Genomic DNA, 18,174 nt, shown 5'->3' on the forward strand with positions numbered 1-18,174 from the left:
CATTCCATCAAGGTGGCTTGGAAGTTGTACAGACTATCGCCTGAAGGGTTCGATTTCACTTAGGGTACTGAGGACACCTACTGGCCCATGGTGTATTATACTTGCACAACATTGGCACAGGCAGTCGGCAGCTATTTGTGCCATATTTCGGGAGGCGCACTAGGGCATTTTGATGGGCGTAGTGAAGTTGGAATCAATAGATGAGAGCTAAATGGTTTGAGGAGGCACTAGCCTTATAAACGAAGATTCACGCCTTGAACAGAGTCCGGTTTATGGTACAACCATTAGCTGGTGTATGTATTGGGGGTGCACTGCAATATCTTACATTGTTCACGTGGCTAGGTTGTGTAACTGTTTCTTAGTGCAGAGAAGCTTGGATGGACCGGTGAACTATAATGTATGCGGTTCCTCTAGTTTAGTGAGCAAGGGCTTTGCAGTTTCGAAGATGCTAGGGGTGTTTGAGTGGATTGTGCGTAGGTTTAATATTTGAAACCCTGCTGCCATCATTGTCATTAATCACAATTTCTTTGTGATGGTAAAGCATGTCATTTCTCCACACCAGCTGGAGTAAATTTGGGAGAAGGTGGATGGGAAGATTGGGTTGGGAAGGGAGAGGTGTACAAAGTAGGAAGATGGACTATTTGTCACTTGTTCCGCTGAAAGAACAGAAAGTTATCCTGTTAACTGAGGCAGCCACTTTGGAAACTAAAAATTGTAATGTATTACAGATATCCGAGTATCTTGCTGGGTTTGCAAAGGGGTAGTGGGAGTTTATTTCAAATGTAGATTGTAAATATCTTTGTATCACAGCCACACACTAAAAGAGTTACCCAGCCATGGACGAGCACTAAGGTACTGAAATGTTTGCACAGCTCTGCCTTTGTGGTAATGGGGTTTGGTGTCTTAGGCTCCATTGCAGTTCTGATATGTACTGTATAACGTTTTCTATTGTGTACATTTAATTGATGTATTATAAATTGTCATAAACCAAGTGTCTTTTCTATTAAACTTGTTTCAGACTGATAGCCCATACCAAGGAGGCGTCTTTTTTCTTACAATCCACTTTCCAACAGATTATCCATTCAAGCCGCCAAAGGTAAATATGCTGTTTTTTAATATTGAAATCTCCATGGCCTGTGCTATTATTTTGTATGGCAGTGACTGATGAATGACCATACTTCTTTTGGACACTTGCTGTGCAGTACTACTCGGATAGCTCACTGGGCTGCTGGAAATACTCTAAATGCATATGGATAATAACTATTCAGTTTTCCAACAACTTTAACTCTTTGAACACTTGGACCCGTTTACCTTGGTTTGTTATACTCCTGTACCTAGATATCCATACTTAAGTGTTTTTGGTGTTGTAGTTTAAGGATCATATCCTTTTCTTCTGTATACCACCAAGCTGATGCACATAGCCAATTTTTGAAGCCAACAGGCTTTATCCCTTAAATGATGCAAAGTTTCTTGGCAGAATGCAATGTGGATGCCGCCCACACTGTATGGCACCCACCTTTGTTCGGGACTTCAAGTTTTTCATGGAGTATTAGTTTGTGCAGCGCCCATTCATAGACCGCATTAACTTCTGCTCATTAACTTGTCTCAGTAGTACTGAGCATACTTCTCTTTTGCCCGGGGATTCCGTTATTCTATTGTATTGTAGCAATTGAATAGTACATCATACCTCGGACTCCAAAGTGTTTTTGGGATGAACATGTAGGTACCTATACAGTTTGTGGATGTCGTTCTTGTGGCTCGGAGGTGTGCTGCAGGCGTATCACAGCAAGTTTGTAGCAGACATTTGGGAGCATCCTTCAGCTACCAACCAGTTTTAAGGTAGGAAGTGTTATGTGATTTCGAAGTACATGGTCTTTACCACTCACTGGAATTCAAGGTGGTCATTGTTCTTGCCAGAAGAGTTTCAGATCTTGCGTGTCTGTTCATAAAAAAATTAACTGTAACAAGTTTTCTGCACTGGCTGGGATGACCAGGAGTGTGACCATTTTAGAGTCCTTCTTCAATACTGTTAGAAATTTGTGTTGAAGTAGCATTGGTCCTCAGTCATGGATGTCCTGTTGAGTGATCCAGAGGGCATTGAGGGATGATGTCTTGCTGCAGGTAGTCATGTGGTGCTCAATGGGCAGGAGTGGTAAGTTTCTAGATACAGATTTTTTTTCTGGTGACTTTGTTGTGAATTCTCTGAAACCTGCACAATAAATAGTGAGGCGTCCATGTGAAGACTGTTGATGGATTCTTTGACCTGACCAGAGATTATGACCTGTATTCTGTGAGGCGGTTCTTAAACTGGACAGGATTTAAAGTAGTAAAATATTTATTAATGATGTGATTATTATTTTTTAGTTTACATGCATACTGTTAGTGAGGAAAAGGAAGTCCGGTTATTGAATGAAGCAGTAAAAACATTCACACTACAACTATATCAGTTGTTGCCACATTCCAGATTGCCTCTACCGGGGTTGAATTGACTACAAAGGCATTGTATTAAACTCTATCTGATGTAGTCTGTACCACCAAATGGGATAAAAGATCATTGGAGAATTTCTAGTTGAAAATGGTCCTTATCCTGTGGAGCAGTCTATATATAATTTAAATTTTTGGGAACTTAGTTGCATTGGTATCTTTTGTAGAGTAGTGGGAAAACCATTCCTTTTATATGGAGGATGTTGCATAATATTGGGCACTTCGCATTCTAGATTTGAACTAAAGTTTTCCTAATAACATTTTTTGAGATATTAAACTTTCCACTGTACTTGATTTCCAGCACATTGGATGTTACCCATGTTCGTGGGGATCCATGAAACCTCATGTATTAGAAAATTATTTGAGCCACAAAGGCAGGAAAAACTGATCTAATGTTGGAGTACCTGATTAAACTCTTCTCTCTAGAGGATACATGATTAGTAATTGAAAGAATTTATTTTATTGATTAAAACATTTACAATAATAAAACCGTGACACATTTAAACCTAAAATTAATACTCCATATTATAGTGCATGAAAAAAGGCAAGGCGGTCTGCTGACCCTATAAATTACAGAAATAAACAAACAGTGGTTAGTAGTGGCTGCAGACAAACTCTTCTTTACATATACAATGCCATACTGTTACATCATAAATGAACAGATACTTCCAGCAAGTCAAATCTTTTTAATCCTGAATAATCTCGGGGTAATTGGGTGAGTGAGTGGAGTTCAGTTCATAAGGCTTTATTTCGGAACATAAAAACAATGTCCATAAAAGCACAGCAAATACAAGCAGGGTACATTCACCAGTAAAAGAACATGGTATAAAAGTCCATATAAACAGTTAAAAAATCATACTTTTCCTGGCCCTAATCGCTTTCAAAAGAAAAGTAGCAGTAAAAAAGCAGATATCAACATGATTTAAATTAAAAAGCAGTTTCAAGGCGTCGTGAACTGTCCTAACACCAAACTTAACAAAGACAGGTTTTAAAAAGGCGATACGAAAAATGTCATATAGCTTACATATCAAAACAAAGTGCAGAGTGCTTTGTGCGGAGCTATTGTCACATGGGCACGCGCCCTCTGGGTGCTTGTTGAGGGAAGGGAAAGCCACTAAATGGTGCACAATCCCCAACCGAGTCAAAACAAATCGGTGGGACGCTCTGTTAACATGCCTTAAATAAGGTTGAAAACCCGCACTTTCATTATATTTGGCATAGAAGGAACAAGTGGATAAATTAACTCCATTACATCGCCGCTGCTCAGACTTATACATTAAAAAGGCATTCTTCAGTTCAGCTTTAGACAAGTCGGAGGCTGCTAGGCTGTCCCCCTTGACATCTACTCCAATGATCTCCTTAATGGTGTTAATTACGTATTTAATCCAGGGGATCTTTAGATAATTATCAAGGGAAAGACAGTCCCCTATAATAGCTCTGTTTAAAGACTTTTCTTCCTTCGCCCACACAGCACACCATAACATTAGAGGTCTTAAAGCAATTAAATCAGACAGATGGGGAATTCCTAGTTCCTTGTGGACTAAATCATTAGAAGATGATTTTGGTAAGCACAAAAGTCTTTTAAGGAAAGTTTTCCTCCACCTGGAGACCACTTACAGATGCAAAACCCCATATCCTAGCTCCATAAATTGCAATCGATAGGGATCTCGCCTCATAGATCTTAAGTATGTCTTCAAACCGCCTACCACCCAATTTAGTGGGAAATTTGCATACCCCAAGTCCGCTTTTCGCCATTTTGGCCCGAACGTTCTTGAGCTCACAACCCCAGCCCCTATTTTTAGAAAACGTTATGCCCAGGTAGCAAAAATTGTCCACAAGTTGGACCTTCTGGCCATCAATAAAATATGGGTGATGTTTCCCCCTACCTTTACCACATTCCATAACATAAGTTTTGGATTTGTTAATGACCAATTTACGTTCACCAATAAAAAGAGAACCTATCCATAAGTCGTTGCAAACCCAGGGGTGTCCTTGACAGCAGCACTGCGCATCCGCGTATAATAATACCCGGACGTCGATATTAACTTTAGGGGCGTCTGCCACAATAGTTTTAAGAACTTTATCAACTTCATTGATAAAAAGAGTAAAAAGGAGGGGGGCGAGAACGCACCCCTGCCTAATACCCCACCCTATCCTGAATATGGGTGTACATTCCCCACTTGGGCCATAACGGACACTCGTACATAGGTTGGCATAGACACGTGCAAGGAAATAGACAATGCCCTCAGGCGCTCCCAGTACTAACAGTTTGGCCCAGAGAATGCCATGGTCCACCAGGTCGAAGGCGCTACTCAAATCCGCAAAGCATAGGTAGAGAGAGCCTGACTTTGCCTGGGTATACTTCCCTATCAAGAGTTCAAGTTTGAGGCATTGTTCGATGCTTCCCCTCCCCTTCCTGAAACCATATTGACAGTCTGTAAAGATACTATTAGAAGAGACCCACTCTTCCAATCTTGTAAGTAACACCCGGCTCATAATTTTTACAGAGGAGTCTAATAACGAAATGGGGCGGTAATTCTTCACCTCTCCCCTATCACCTTTCTTGTAAATTGGGACAATGATGGATTCCTCCCACGAAGGAGGAACCCCATAACAGACTGCAGCATTAAAAACTTTGGTTAACAAAGGACCCCAGAGCTCAGGGATACATTTATATACGTCAATAGGTACCCCGTCAGGGCCCTGGGCTTTGCCCCTTTACTGGCACTAATGCTATCCTCAACTTCCGTTAGAGTAATATTTAGTGGAACAGGCCAGTGCCTTCACGATCCCTAGCGCAACCCTCAGAGTCAAAAATACCTGAGAAGTGAGTGACCCAGGAGTCAGAATCAACATTAGAAGTCAATTCGGGGACTTTGTCGTCCTTTAAGAACGAACCATTCACTGTGGCCCAGAATAGCGTATAATTGGAAGTTTATGCTGCCAGAGCCAAGTTATCCCAGGCTTCCAGCTGCAGTTCCTTCTTTCTACACTTAACTTCCTCCTGGTAGATATATCTAAGTTGTGTTACCACACTCGTTACTCTTGGTTTTGCAGTGAGTGCCTCCTTCAACATTTTCAGTGCGAGGGTGCAGGCATGGTCAAACCACCCCCTCTGTCGGTCAAGTTTCCCCTTGCCAGTTTTGGTCATCACTCTCTCAGTAAGAGCATTAATTTTAATAAAAATGGCTACAGTCTCTCTATTATCCGCATCACTATCCAGAATGGCAGTGATATCCTAAAAACAGTTCCTGACGATGGCAGTAGACATTGTTTCTGCTTCGTCCCCCTTCCATCTAATTCTAAATCCATTTGTTCTGTGGGGTTCAATATTAACAAGAACACCATTATTCAGGGCTGAATTTAACTTCCAAAAGGTCACCTCTATAGCTACACAATTATGATCGCTATGCAAGGAAGAATCCATGACCCTAGGCGCCCTACACCAGGACATGAGGTGGGAGGACATACAGATATGATCAATTATGGAACTCTAGTTCCGTCCTGTAAAGGTAGGAATGTTGGCACCAGGGATATCTTTAGCAAAAGGCAAAATTTCCATATCATAGGCAGCTAACAAGTTGTTCAGTGAATCCCCATATTGATTATGTGGGAAATGGATGGTGAGTGAGTTTCATAGCACACCAATTACTGTTTCACAGACCTCCAACATCTGCTCTTGTTACATATCTTTTCCAGCTGAAGGTTGAACATATTTTTTTAAGAAATCTATTAGAAACTGCTATCTGTCGATAATGAACACATTCCACCCGAGGGTAGAAAATATCTAGTAGTTGATTACATTTTAATAGTTATTCCTTTTAATATCAGATTCATCAGTTAGTCAGCGGTTCTGAATCTGTTGTCCGGTTGGCCCCTGGGGGTTCTAAGCTGCTTATAAAATTAAATAATGTATATAAATGAAGTTAAATTGATAATTTTGAAACATTCTGTAAATACAAAGAAATTTGAGGCTTAACAGTAAGTTGGTGTCTTCATACTGATTTGAGAGCAGTGCAAATGGATTGAACTGAATATAGTATGAATGATGGGTAGCCTCAACTGAATTTTGAAAAGCCCCAACGTTCCCATCGAAATGTAAATTTTAGATTTTTAAAAATATTTTTCGTGTTGATTTGTTATACCTGGCACCATTGGCGTGGGTCTCCCTTTCATTTTTGCTGTTGCCTCGTGTGTTTTTGCTGGTGTTAGATGCTTTGGGTACTGTGCCACTGCTGTCCAGTGCCACAGTGCGAGTGCTCCTTGTTGTAAATTAATGTATGAATTGGTGATTCCATGATTGACTGGTTTGGTTTACCTGTCAGACCCTAGTACAGTGCACCGAGTGTGCCCTGGGCCTGTAAACCAAATGCTGCTAGTGGACTTGCAGCACTGGTTGTGCCACCCACAGAAGCGCCTGTAAAAGTATGTCTACGGTCTGCCATATCAGAGCCGATGTGCAGTCTTATACTGCCATGTTGACTGAGCACGTGCACCCACTTGCCAGTCCCTAAACTTTCCCTTTTCATCATATCGGACACCCCTATCGTAGGCCCAAGGGCAGTGTGCATTGTAAGTGGGAGTTAGGACATGCCCTGGTGTGTGTGGCATGTCTTAATAGTGAATTACAGCCATTTCCGTTTTTCACTATTGCAAGGCTTCCTGATCTCCATAGGCCAGAATGGGCAGTTAGATGTAATAATCTAATAATCGTAACTGACTCAGAGAACATGGTGAACATTCTAGTTTAGTATGCCTAGACTCAGAATGATAAAATGCATCTTTTAGTGAAGTTGGTTTTAACATTGTGTTTGAAAATACCACTTTTAGAAAGTATTTATTTTCTTTTCTAATTATCCAAGCCTGCCTCTGCTAGGTTGTGTATTCCTTGTCTGGTGTTTTTGAGTGACAGGGCTGGGGGATACCAGGAGACAGAATGAGTCAGCCCAGTGGTGAATAAAGAGATCTGCATTTAGATAGGTGGAAGGAGTTGCACCTGGGACCTGAATAGGGCTGTGCCTTTCCTCCACATTTCCGGCTCCCCCTCCATGGGTGCGGCTGATGTCTCTGCCTTGCACAGTGAAAGAAGAGAAGGAATCAGGTCAACAAAGTGCTCCAAGGCTGTGCTTTCCCTCTACAATGCTGGCTCCACCTCCTGTGGGGCATCTGATGTTTCTGCCCTGCACTGTGAAACGAAAGGAGTCATGTCAACAAAGTGCTCCAGAACTGGTTTGGATTGAGCAAAGGCCCCTCTGCCTTCAGAGGACAAAGGATTTTGGGGTATAAATATTGGGACCCTGATCCCAAGAAATTAGATTTCTTTTGGACAGCAAGAAGAAACCTTTGCTGAGGAGAGGAACCTGAAGAAACTGAGGAGAGACTATCCCTAAGCTGAAGTGCTGCTTGGGGGATTGACCTGCAGTGGTTGCCTGACTGCCAAAGAGAGGAGAAAGGGACTTTGTGTACTTTCATCAACTTGTAAGGATCTCCAAGGGCTTGGAACAGAGCGTGCCTCCTGCTTAAGTCTCAGGGACAAAAGACTTCAACCCCCAGCTCCCCAGAGTTCCTTGATAAGTGCCTGCTGCTGTTTTGGGCCTTCTGAGGGACTGCGTGTCGCAAGGAGCTGGAAACACGGCTCTAGGAAGAATCGTGGCGCAGCCGTCGCATCTTTGAACAAGGCTGTAGCTGATGCATTGCACCGGATCAAGAGAAGCGTCTCACACCGAAGAAGTGTGTCGCCGCTGCCGTCGCATATCTGAACAACGATGTTGCAGCTGTACCAGACGCATTGCACTGCATCGAGAGAAGCGTCACACACCGAAGGAGAAGCAGGACGCCGTCGCAGCCACTTCCATCGCATTTCTGAACAAGGATGTCACAGCTGTAGCTGACGCATTGCACCGCATCAAGAAAAGCGCCTCGCATCCACGGAGAAGCGTGCCGCCGTCTGAGCTGCTGTCGTCGCATCTCAGAACATGGGTGTCGCCGCAGCAGCTGACACATCGAGCTGAGACTTCTCGCAACATCGGAGAAGCGTGCAGCATCTGGAAGATCTTCACTTCTTTATTTCTTTGCACCAGAACTTTGCCGCATCTCCATCGCTGCAACACTTTTGTTGTGGAAGCGCAACGCATCACAAGTTACTTTGACTTGAAGTGTCGCATTTTAAGAACACAACCAAGCTAAAACTACCATTTTAAATACAGTATTGTGGACTTTTGTCATTTGTGGTCTTGTGATAAGTCTTTATAAAGAATACTTATTTTTGATATAAAACGTGTGATGTCCATCTGTAGTAGTGTTACTTGGTTATTGTATGTGGTCACAAATGCTTTACACACAGCCTCTGAGATAAGCCTGTCGGCTCGTGCCAAGCTACCAAAGGGGTGAGTAGGGGTTATTTTAGGAGTGTACCCCCCTTACCCTGACTAGAGGCTGTGGTCCATATTTGTCACAAGTACCTACTTGTGCCAACTAGAGACTCCCAAATCTAACGGGATTACATTTAGATATTAATTTGTGTATTTGTTTGATAAAAGCGTGTTCCTGTATTTTCTGAGGTTCATATAACCAAAATTGCCTAAGCCGCAGTCCTATACTTTCAATAATGAATATGGTGGTCCCACGATTTCAATAATTCAGTGGTGGTCCACGAATTCCAGTAAAGATTAGGTGGGGGTCCACAGAACTCCAAGCTTAAGAACCAACGTCGTAAGGTATCAATTCTGCCAATGTATCATTTTAACAGAACTGTCTATGCAAACAAGGTTGTCAGACATTCAAGCTTGACTTTTTACCTGGGAAAGCAGACTATCGGCCTGGTGTGCACTAAGTGGAATTATTTGAATATATTTAGCAGGAAACTTTTCGGCAGGGGGGGGGGACGGGACTTTTCTCATTTTTTTTCTTTGGCTGATGACCTTTGGTCAACTAACGCTTTATGCTGTTTGTGTGGCAAGGGTGCCAGTGCTGCTCGGGAAGTGTTACTTCCCTACTTCCTATTTGTTCGGTACTGCGCTGCCCTTTTTGTTGGTCTGCAGTCTAGCTTTGTACTGATTACCCAGTTCCCTCACTGCGCCTATTTAAGGTACATGGCAGCACACCAAAGGCCAGCCTGTCTGCGCCAGGATGGTGCCAGGGATGCTGTCGGTTCAGAGTTTTGCTATGGTGAGGTTGAACTCTCATCCCAAACTCATGGACCTTCAGTACCAGGGCTCAAAATTGGCTAATGAGTCTACACTGGATGTCTGTAATAAAGCCAAGCATTACCTTCGCTGCGATTTCCACTTGAACGTTTGTGATGGTCCTATGGTCTCTTCTTTCTCACTTGTGAAAAATATACTTCTTGTCAAAACAACTAGTCTTGGAGCCTGTAGCCAGAAAGTACTCCCTGCAGCTCTGCTTGGTGCCTCATAAAATACAAGATTGAAATGCACGATTTGATTTCCAATCCTAGTCATGTACTGTCTTTTCATAACTGAAACATTGGCTAGAGAGGACTCTGGCCCCTACCTGGTGGATGCCATACAGCAAGGTTATTTAATTTTAAGACTTTACTGCCAGGGTCAAATGGGAGGTGGGCTGGCAGTCATTGCACTGCATGATATCGCCTGTACTCTAGATCTTGTGTCCCTAACTTCTGAGTGTTTATTGAGATTAGGTTACCTGTAGATAATGCAACTTTGCCCTAAACAGACCAGACATGCCATGCATTCAGCTCAATCAACGTACTGCTTTTCCATTATTTCCTTAAATCAAACTAAGAAATTGCTGAGGAGTATTAAAATGAGATCGCCATCTGATGCCTTCTCTTCTAAAATACTTCAACTGCCTCTGGAACCAGTCGCAGACTTCCTGAAGAACATGTTTGACCTCATTCTGCAGTCTTTCCCTCCATCTGAAAGGAAGCAATCGGTGCTTCGCTACAAAAAAATAGAATGCAAACCTGGAGGACCTTAAAAGTTCGTCCTATTTCCTTGCTTCCAGCGCCAGCCAAAATTCTTGAAAAATACAACTAGTTGTTGTCCAATTCATTGAGGCTCACAATATACTTGATCGCTCGCAGAATGGCTTCAGGAGTGGCCACAGTACAGAATCTGCTCTTATTGTGGCTGATTACAGCATTCACTGCCAGGTTAATTGGGGGAGTGGGGGGTATTGTTGTGCTGCTTGATTTATCAGCAGCATTCAATGCAGTTTCTCTGTTGTGGGTGATTGAATGTCTGCAGCAAATCTGTGTTGGTGGTTCTGCTCACAAGCTCCTCCACTCTTTTCTCTCCAACAGAGTTCAACTGGTTAGCTGTAGAGGCTTCAAGGCTGAAGCATTCAGGTTACCTTGCAGAGTACCTCAGAGTTCACCCCAGAGTCCAACTCTGTTCAATATTTGTTGCTCCTTTGGCTGAATTGGCACGCTCTTTTGGGTTCCAAATACTGGTGTACGCTGATGACACCCAGATCTTCGTGAGGAGTTTAATCACGGTCTGTCTTGCCATAGCCGGTGGATAAAAGACAAAGCCCTTCAACTTAATGCTGAGAAGACGGAGGTGTTGGTCTTTGGCAATCTGGTTCCTATTTGGTCTAACATCTGGTGGCTAGAGGATTGTGGACCGCTTCCCACCCTGATCAGATCTGCCAAAAACCTGGGTGTTTTGTTTGAGAGTACCTTAAGTTTCAGTTCAGTCGTACCATTAGTACATGGCTTCTCATTATAAGGACTCAGATTTTTTTACCTATATTCCAATGGATTTGCGACTATTCGTCATTATAGCCCTCACCACCTCATGATTGGATTATTGCAACTCTCTGTACCTCCGCATCAATGCTTCCTGTATTAACAAACAGAATTATATAAAAGTAATTATGCCTTGGGATGATGAGCCAAAATATACAATAAGATGAAGAGATAGCTCAATCACCCCTTCCTCTGAGTATTATTCACTTGAAAAATCTATATCCTATTTCAATCAGAAGTCCAAGGCAATTCAACATAGTCTAACATGCTTATTTTGAAAGAACTTTTTTATGTTTATTTTGAAATTTTCAATATCTGTTAATATGTATTCGTCTTTTTATATATATATATATATATATATATATATATATATATATATATACACAAACATTGACATCACAAAAACATATGTAGAATATTTACATTTAAACAAATAAACATGTATATTTTCTTCTTACTCGTTGCCCTACTCATTTATAAGGATGCTCCTCAAATTATTTTTCAACACAAGCATTCCTTTAAACAGAAAATCACCCTTCAAGAGAGACTACAAGGCCTGTTACTCCAACCTCAATCTTGTTGTAGTACTCTTTACTTATTTCACAATGTTTTAAATTTACGTGTTTCAGCCACAATGTTCTCTGGCCTCATCTGGACTAGGGCAGTTGAGTGCATAACTTTTCAAAATCAACCTAGAATGTCAAATACACCTATTTATCTTTACATACAAAATACCAAATAGTTATATCCATATACATAGGAACATAAGACCCCTCGGTCTTAAATGGATTTAGTTACATCATACATCCTGGGGTGGCGGACCAAAAAAAAACATTAAACAAAAAAACACCCAAATGTGCTCTTAAATATCCTAGTCAACTCAAACCGATTTAATCTTTAGTGCTGTACATCACCAGTACAGTGCAATGTGTATAGAAAAGCCTCTACCAACACCTTTCTTATTAATTTAATGCCAATCTAAAATACGAAAACTCGACGCAAGAAAGAAACCAAAATACAATATACCAATTCTCAGTAGTTTCCCTTGGACAGTATGGTCATCCACTTCCTTATTCCTTTATGTTGAAGCGCTAAAAACCAAAGGTACTCTAATCAAATTAAATCTCAATCAGAATGGCCAATATTTAATACACTTATGTTAATTATGAAGTAACTCGCATTTGCCTAATCTAAAAACAAGTCTATAAACCTGGTGAACAACTCACTCACCGGTTGACAGTGGTATATTTTTCACCACAGCATCTTTAGGACTTAATGTTCAGGACTTCAATCGGGCCAATTCACTTTAATTTCACCCCTGGGGAGAAAAACCCATGAAGCACTTATTCTAAATGCTCCTCCTCTTTTTCCTGTCCATTACTCTATAGAATGCTAAAATGGTGCCTACCTTACATATATACACTCTCCGACTATATTTCGGTCCGTCACCTATATGTTCTGGCCTTTTTTTGAAACACTCTCTTTACCGTCACTTCTGTGGGGAAAAAGATATAGAAACTAGCCTCCATGCTTTCTCTCATGTTAGAGTCTTTATCCTTAACCTATTTCTTGGCGATTCATACCTTCAATATCTCTATCGATCCATGTGATACTCCGTCGCCATACAGTGTTCTCTACCCACGTAAAGTTCTGTGTTAACAAACCGCACGTTGCTCAGAACGTGGCTACACAACTCAACTTGAACATCCAGAGGTATCTAACAGTAAGAGAATGGATTTGGTCCTTTTACTGGTTTCCAATATAAAACCAGGCTTATTTTTAGTTGTTAAAGTTTTTTAGCTTTGCATCAACTTCATTTTCTTTGTCAGTGGTATTCCCCGAGTAGGTCTCTTGGATCTTCCTCTCGCAAGCAGGTGGAAGAATCCCATATTCTGCAAGGTCAGTTGGGGAAGTCGGTCCTTTTCGGTGGCTGCTGTCAAACTGTGGAATACCCAGTCTACCTACATCTTAGAAGCAAATTCTGTTGCCTCATTTTAAGAAAACTGTTGAAAACTTGGCTTTTCTCTCGCCATCTTCCTTAGTCATACGGTTCTTAGCTTTCTGTTGGTACTGGATGCTCTCTGCTAGTGCTTTGACACCTTAGGGTAAAGCGCGCTCTATAAGGTACAGTAACAATAAAATACCATCTGATAAGATTAACAGCTTATGTGCATGACAATACCTGATACAACTGTTTCTGCCCTTTGTTCCAATCTGTTGTCTACACAGTGGCATGAGGAGACGTGGAAAGGCATGTTAAAAACTGCAGACGTATTGCTAATCTTATTTTGCGCTATACTTTGCAACTGGAAATGGCAGGTTTTCTCAGCATTGAACACATGTACTACGAACCAAAGTAAAAGACCCAGAGCTGCTTAGTGAGGAAAGACTGTTTATTTGGATATTACAAAAAAAACGACTGATTGTAAAGAATGAATAATTTACCAGAATCCTGGAGGTTTGCTGTAGGATGGATTGTATGGGATGAGACCGTTTTAATAGATGGAGGGCAAACTCTACCAAGATTTAGGTTCTGCAAAATAAAGGGCTGCCTTTAACGATCGAAGTTTATCCACAAGAAGGCTGTTTCTCATCCCACAACCTTACTCCTTAAGACCCCTTTTGAAATATTCTTAATGAATTGGTGTCAAAAGTAATGTTAAAACACAGATACAATAAAAATTGCACCAAAATAAATTTGGCGTCCTGGAACTTGGAGAAGTACGTGAAAAATAGCTTATTAATAGTTTTTGGGAGAAGACTTCTATTTTCTTTAGATGGATAAGTGTATCTATTGCATGCAACACTATCGGATTTTTGTTTTTAATTGGCAGGTTGTAATTAAGCTTTATTTAGTTCAGGTGTATAATACCTATACATGAGTTGGGCATTGGTTTGGTTTAGTAATCTAAGAAAACCATGTAAACTGCAATAATTTTTTCCAGGTTGCTTTTACAACAAAAATATATCATCCGAATATAAACAGCAATGGAAGTATTTGCCTTGACATACTGAGGTCGCAGTGGTCTCCTGCGTTGACCGTATCAAAAGGTAATTTTGATTTGAAATGTTATTCAATGGAGTATTGTTTCTACCTATCAAATGTGTAATTGCATTATAGAGCGCATATAGCGAAAGAGTGTAACTTGTAGCGGATTATAAATGTATTCCCCCTCATCTGCGCATTAAGGGAGCTTCATATTGAAAACGTTACATTGAAAGGTCCAGATTCCATTGAAGCTTATTTAACTTCACAGTATATATTTCACCAGCATTGCATCTTTTTCACATGCTTCACTTATTTCCATGTTGTCATGCTGCCAATCAGTAGTAAATGGTGTTGAACTAGATGTCTATCTTCGAGGCTTCAGCACAAGGTTTTTAAGTCAACATTGGGTTTACCTGCCGCAGATACAGCCTTTACCTTTTTCTAGTTAGATCTTGAGCTCTATTTTTCTTTGTGTTGGCACAAGGGAACTCTGGGCACATTCCCACTATATAGCCTGAAGAGCAGAGCACAGTACTTTCCTCATCTTTAAGGGGTTTTGTTGAGAACTTCATAGATAGGTTGTATTCTTAAAGTAAATGGTTATAGTTTATGCTTACATTGCACGAAACCGGTTTTATCAGTAGATTGAAAGGGCTTGAATAGCCTTTTTTTTTTTTTAGCTTGGTTAAAGTCTGTCATTGTGTAATAAAAGATCAGTCAAATGTTGAACATTACCCCAACCTGAGGCATGGTCTCCCAGAAATCTGAAAAAAATAATCCTTACCGGGTGAAATTTCAAGGACGTCTGAGGGGTAAGATCTGAAAGAAAGATAGAGAATTACTTTCCTAGAGAAAGTTGAAACCAAACCCAATTTGATGGAGAGGCTCTGAACTCCCAGTGAAGTGCATAGGTTGCACTTAGTTCAGTATAAAATGTGTTTATTGCCTCTGCTATTTAACACTTACTGCCCTGGATTGTCTGACTAGGAGCAATTCAAGCATGTGACATGTTGAAAGCGGTCCACTCTGAGCCTCTCTTCCTCCTTGTTAATGGGTACCAAATCTTGTTTACCCATAGCTATTGAGTTCAAGATTGAGGGTCTTCATTGTGATGTTCAGTTTTCCCATTTACTATTGTTCCATTGCTAGAGGCAACCCTTTTTTACTGACTTGGAACTGATTAGAGTCTCACTATTGGCATGAGCCGGCAGATGGACTACACATCCACTTAATTGGACTTTTTGTACGAAGAAATGTAGAGCCAAATAAAAAATACGAAAAATTGTCTGATATGGTTTGAGTTGAATATTCTCTAATTTCAAGATACACCAAAGATATGAGCTACATATTCTTCAGTAATTATATTCGGGTATACTACTGTAATGCATTTTAAATCTTTGCTTTTTTGTAGTTTTGTTGTCCATATGCTCACTACTGTGTGATCCGAATCCAGATGACCCTTTAGTCCCAGATATTGCACAAATATACAAATCAGACAAGGAAAAGTAAGTTATCCAAAACATTTCTTCTCAATTATATTATTTTTTACATGTTTTCACAGATTATTGACCATTGTGTAGTTTGAAAAATATAGCTGAGCAAAGTGTGGCTAATATGATGCTGAAGTGCACTAGTCCTCGACTTGTAAGGAAGATGTGTGTTGCCGTAATCCATTGCGACAATAAATGTATCTGTCCAAAGTGTGCTGACTGTTTATTTCTTTTATCTTTTGACCAGTGCTACATAATGTTAAAAGCAGTTATTTTATGTTGATTGTATGTAGCACAGGAATGCCTATCCCTTTTAGCAGGACACACATTTATTGTGTATAAAAACTAATCCCATTGGCTAGCCAGATTATACATGTGTTACAAAGTGAATGAAATGCAGCTCAGGGGCATGAGTATGATCTCTAATCCCTATAGTGCTGAGTGAGACTGCTGTTCCTGCAGCTTGGAGTGCTTTGTGTGTAGAACCAGTTGGCTAAAATCAGCCTGCTGAAGATTTTTACTACCCCTCCTGGGGAGGGGCGGGGGCAGCACACGTTAACTTTGTTTCTATGATGCTTTAAACATGCCATGTGGAGTTGCTGCCACTTCCCAGGACTTCCTAATACTTCCAATTGCTTAACTGTGTGTAGTAGTTCCATCGGTGAAATGCTTTGGTGTGCACGCATACTTGAGTGCGGTATGGCTTTAACAGCATTCATTCGGATGTCGTTTTGGTCATTCATTCTGAGGGTTATCTGCAGTCCCATTGTCGTAGGTTATGGAGCACCCTGCTCAATTGTGCCAGTATAAAATATTGCAAAGAAAATGTATGCAGAACGGAGTGGTGGGTTATTATGAAAGGTGACCTCTTATTTGTCTTTTCTTTGTGTTTACAGATACAACAGATTAGCAAGAGAATGGACTCAGAAATATGCAATGTAAATTTGTGAAAGGAAATTATTTCATATAAACCAGAGTACTGTAAATTCTAGGTTTTTCAAAATTAGGAGTAAATCGAGCACAGTTTACTGTCTATGTACCACAAGGTCTCTTTGGTTTTAGGTATTTAAGTGTTTCTGGAGCAAAAGAAAAACTTCCAAAAAACCCTAAGACTGTGAGTGCTATGAAATTGTTTTGTCAAGCTTTGCAAAAGACTTTGTGTGGTTTTTAAGATTCTTGGACTTCTGCCTCTTTAGCCTACAAGTTCAACAATGCAGTGTGGCAATGAAAGCAACCAAATTATTTTTTGCTGAGATTTTTTTTTACATGCAAATGTGTTTGTGCAATCCTCACTTGAAAGTATCTTTTTTTTTTTGTAAGTGTGTTCAGATTTCATCCTCTTAGTTTACTATTTAATTTGTATTTTTTTACTGTATAGACTACATATATTTACATTTGTAAGAAACTAATTTTAGACTTTTTCTTGTGTGGTAGCAGACAGCTCACAAAAGGAAGCTCTTCTTTACAAATCGACATCCCTTCTTTGGAGTATTTCATAAACTGCAGGTTTCTTAAAAGCGAACAACTGATCTTTGCACTTAAATTTTCAGAATACTAATTATGGGGAACACTTGTTTGATTCTGTTGTATACTTGACTCCAGTTTATCGCAATGTGAACTACTTGCACTGCTGAATATATATTTAACTGAGTTTTTTTGTTCTTCCTCACACTTCATGTTTCCATTTTTTTTCTTTTCATATGGGCAATATATTATTCTCAGACCTTTTACAAATCTTACTGTAGCTTTTCCATAAAAAAATAAATGCATTTTGTACTACTGGTTAAGTGTTTTTTACTTCTCCCCTTGATATATCCAGTTACTGAGGTTTATTTACATATCCGCTGACATTAGTAGTGCTTCAAGTGTTGCCCATCCTAGTCTGTTATCCTTTCTATGTTCTTTATTGGTTTTTGTTAATGTAAATGTTAATCTATTCCCATAGCTCAGTAGAGTTTCCCTGTTGTATTAGAGTATGCAATGTTGGAGTCTGATAATTTGTGGCAGAGTTTATCGTAAAATTGAATTTCGTATGTGTAGCTGTATTACCGTGATAGGATGCAAAACAAATTTGCTTAGAAAGTTGATGTATTTTAAGCATTGTTTCTAGTTTTTATTACTAATTTGTAGAAGTGGTCTTCAATGTCTAACTTATCCACAATAAGATCCATGCACTGTTAAGTTCTGCTTTCCTCAGTGGAGCTCCTGTTGGTCTGCATTGCTGCCCCATGACAAGGATGCCAGACCAACGATTCGGTTTAAATCCAGCATACAGTAAAGTTTAGGGTCTGGTAGTGTAGAAATGAAAATGTACACTTTGGTATCTTGGGGCGGAGTGCAATTGTGGACTGCTAATATAATTGGGGCTGAGCGAAATGTAAATTATGCTGTTAAAATACCTAATTTTGTGTAGAGAAAAATAAGCAGTTTCTCCATGTTTTTGCATGCAGGAGACTGGCTCACAATTTCTGCTCTAACCC

At 40.3% G+C, this 18,174-nt stretch overlaps 1 protein-coding gene across 1 annotated transcript in view; it reads left to right on the top strand.

Annotated features, from left to right (window-relative positions):
* The window catches only part of LOC147711736 (ubiquitin-conjugating enzyme E2 D2-like), a 64,142-nt gene extending 46,666 nt beyond the window's left edge, over window positions 1–17,476 (top strand). Inside the window, exons 4-7 of the mRNA XM_086922457.1 lie at window positions 1,019–1,096; window positions 14,161–14,266; window positions 15,616–15,709; window positions 16,591–17,476. Of these exons, the coding sequence (XP_086778583.1) occupies window positions 1,019–1,096; window positions 14,161–14,266; window positions 15,616–15,709; window positions 16,591–16,636 (324 nt within the window). The 3' untranslated portion in view covers window positions 16,637–17,476. The remainder of the gene's footprint in view (window positions 1–1,018; window positions 1,097–14,160; window positions 14,267–15,615; window positions 15,710–16,590) is intronic.
* The last annotated feature ends 698 nt before the right edge of the window (window positions 17,477–18,174 follow it).

This window comes from Lissotriton vulgaris, chromosome 5 (genome assembly GCF_964263255.1).
Source record: "Lissotriton vulgaris chromosome 5, aLisVul1.2, whole genome shotgun sequence".
NCBI lineage: Eukaryota > Metazoa > Chordata > Amphibia > Caudata > Salamandridae > Lissotriton > Lissotriton vulgaris.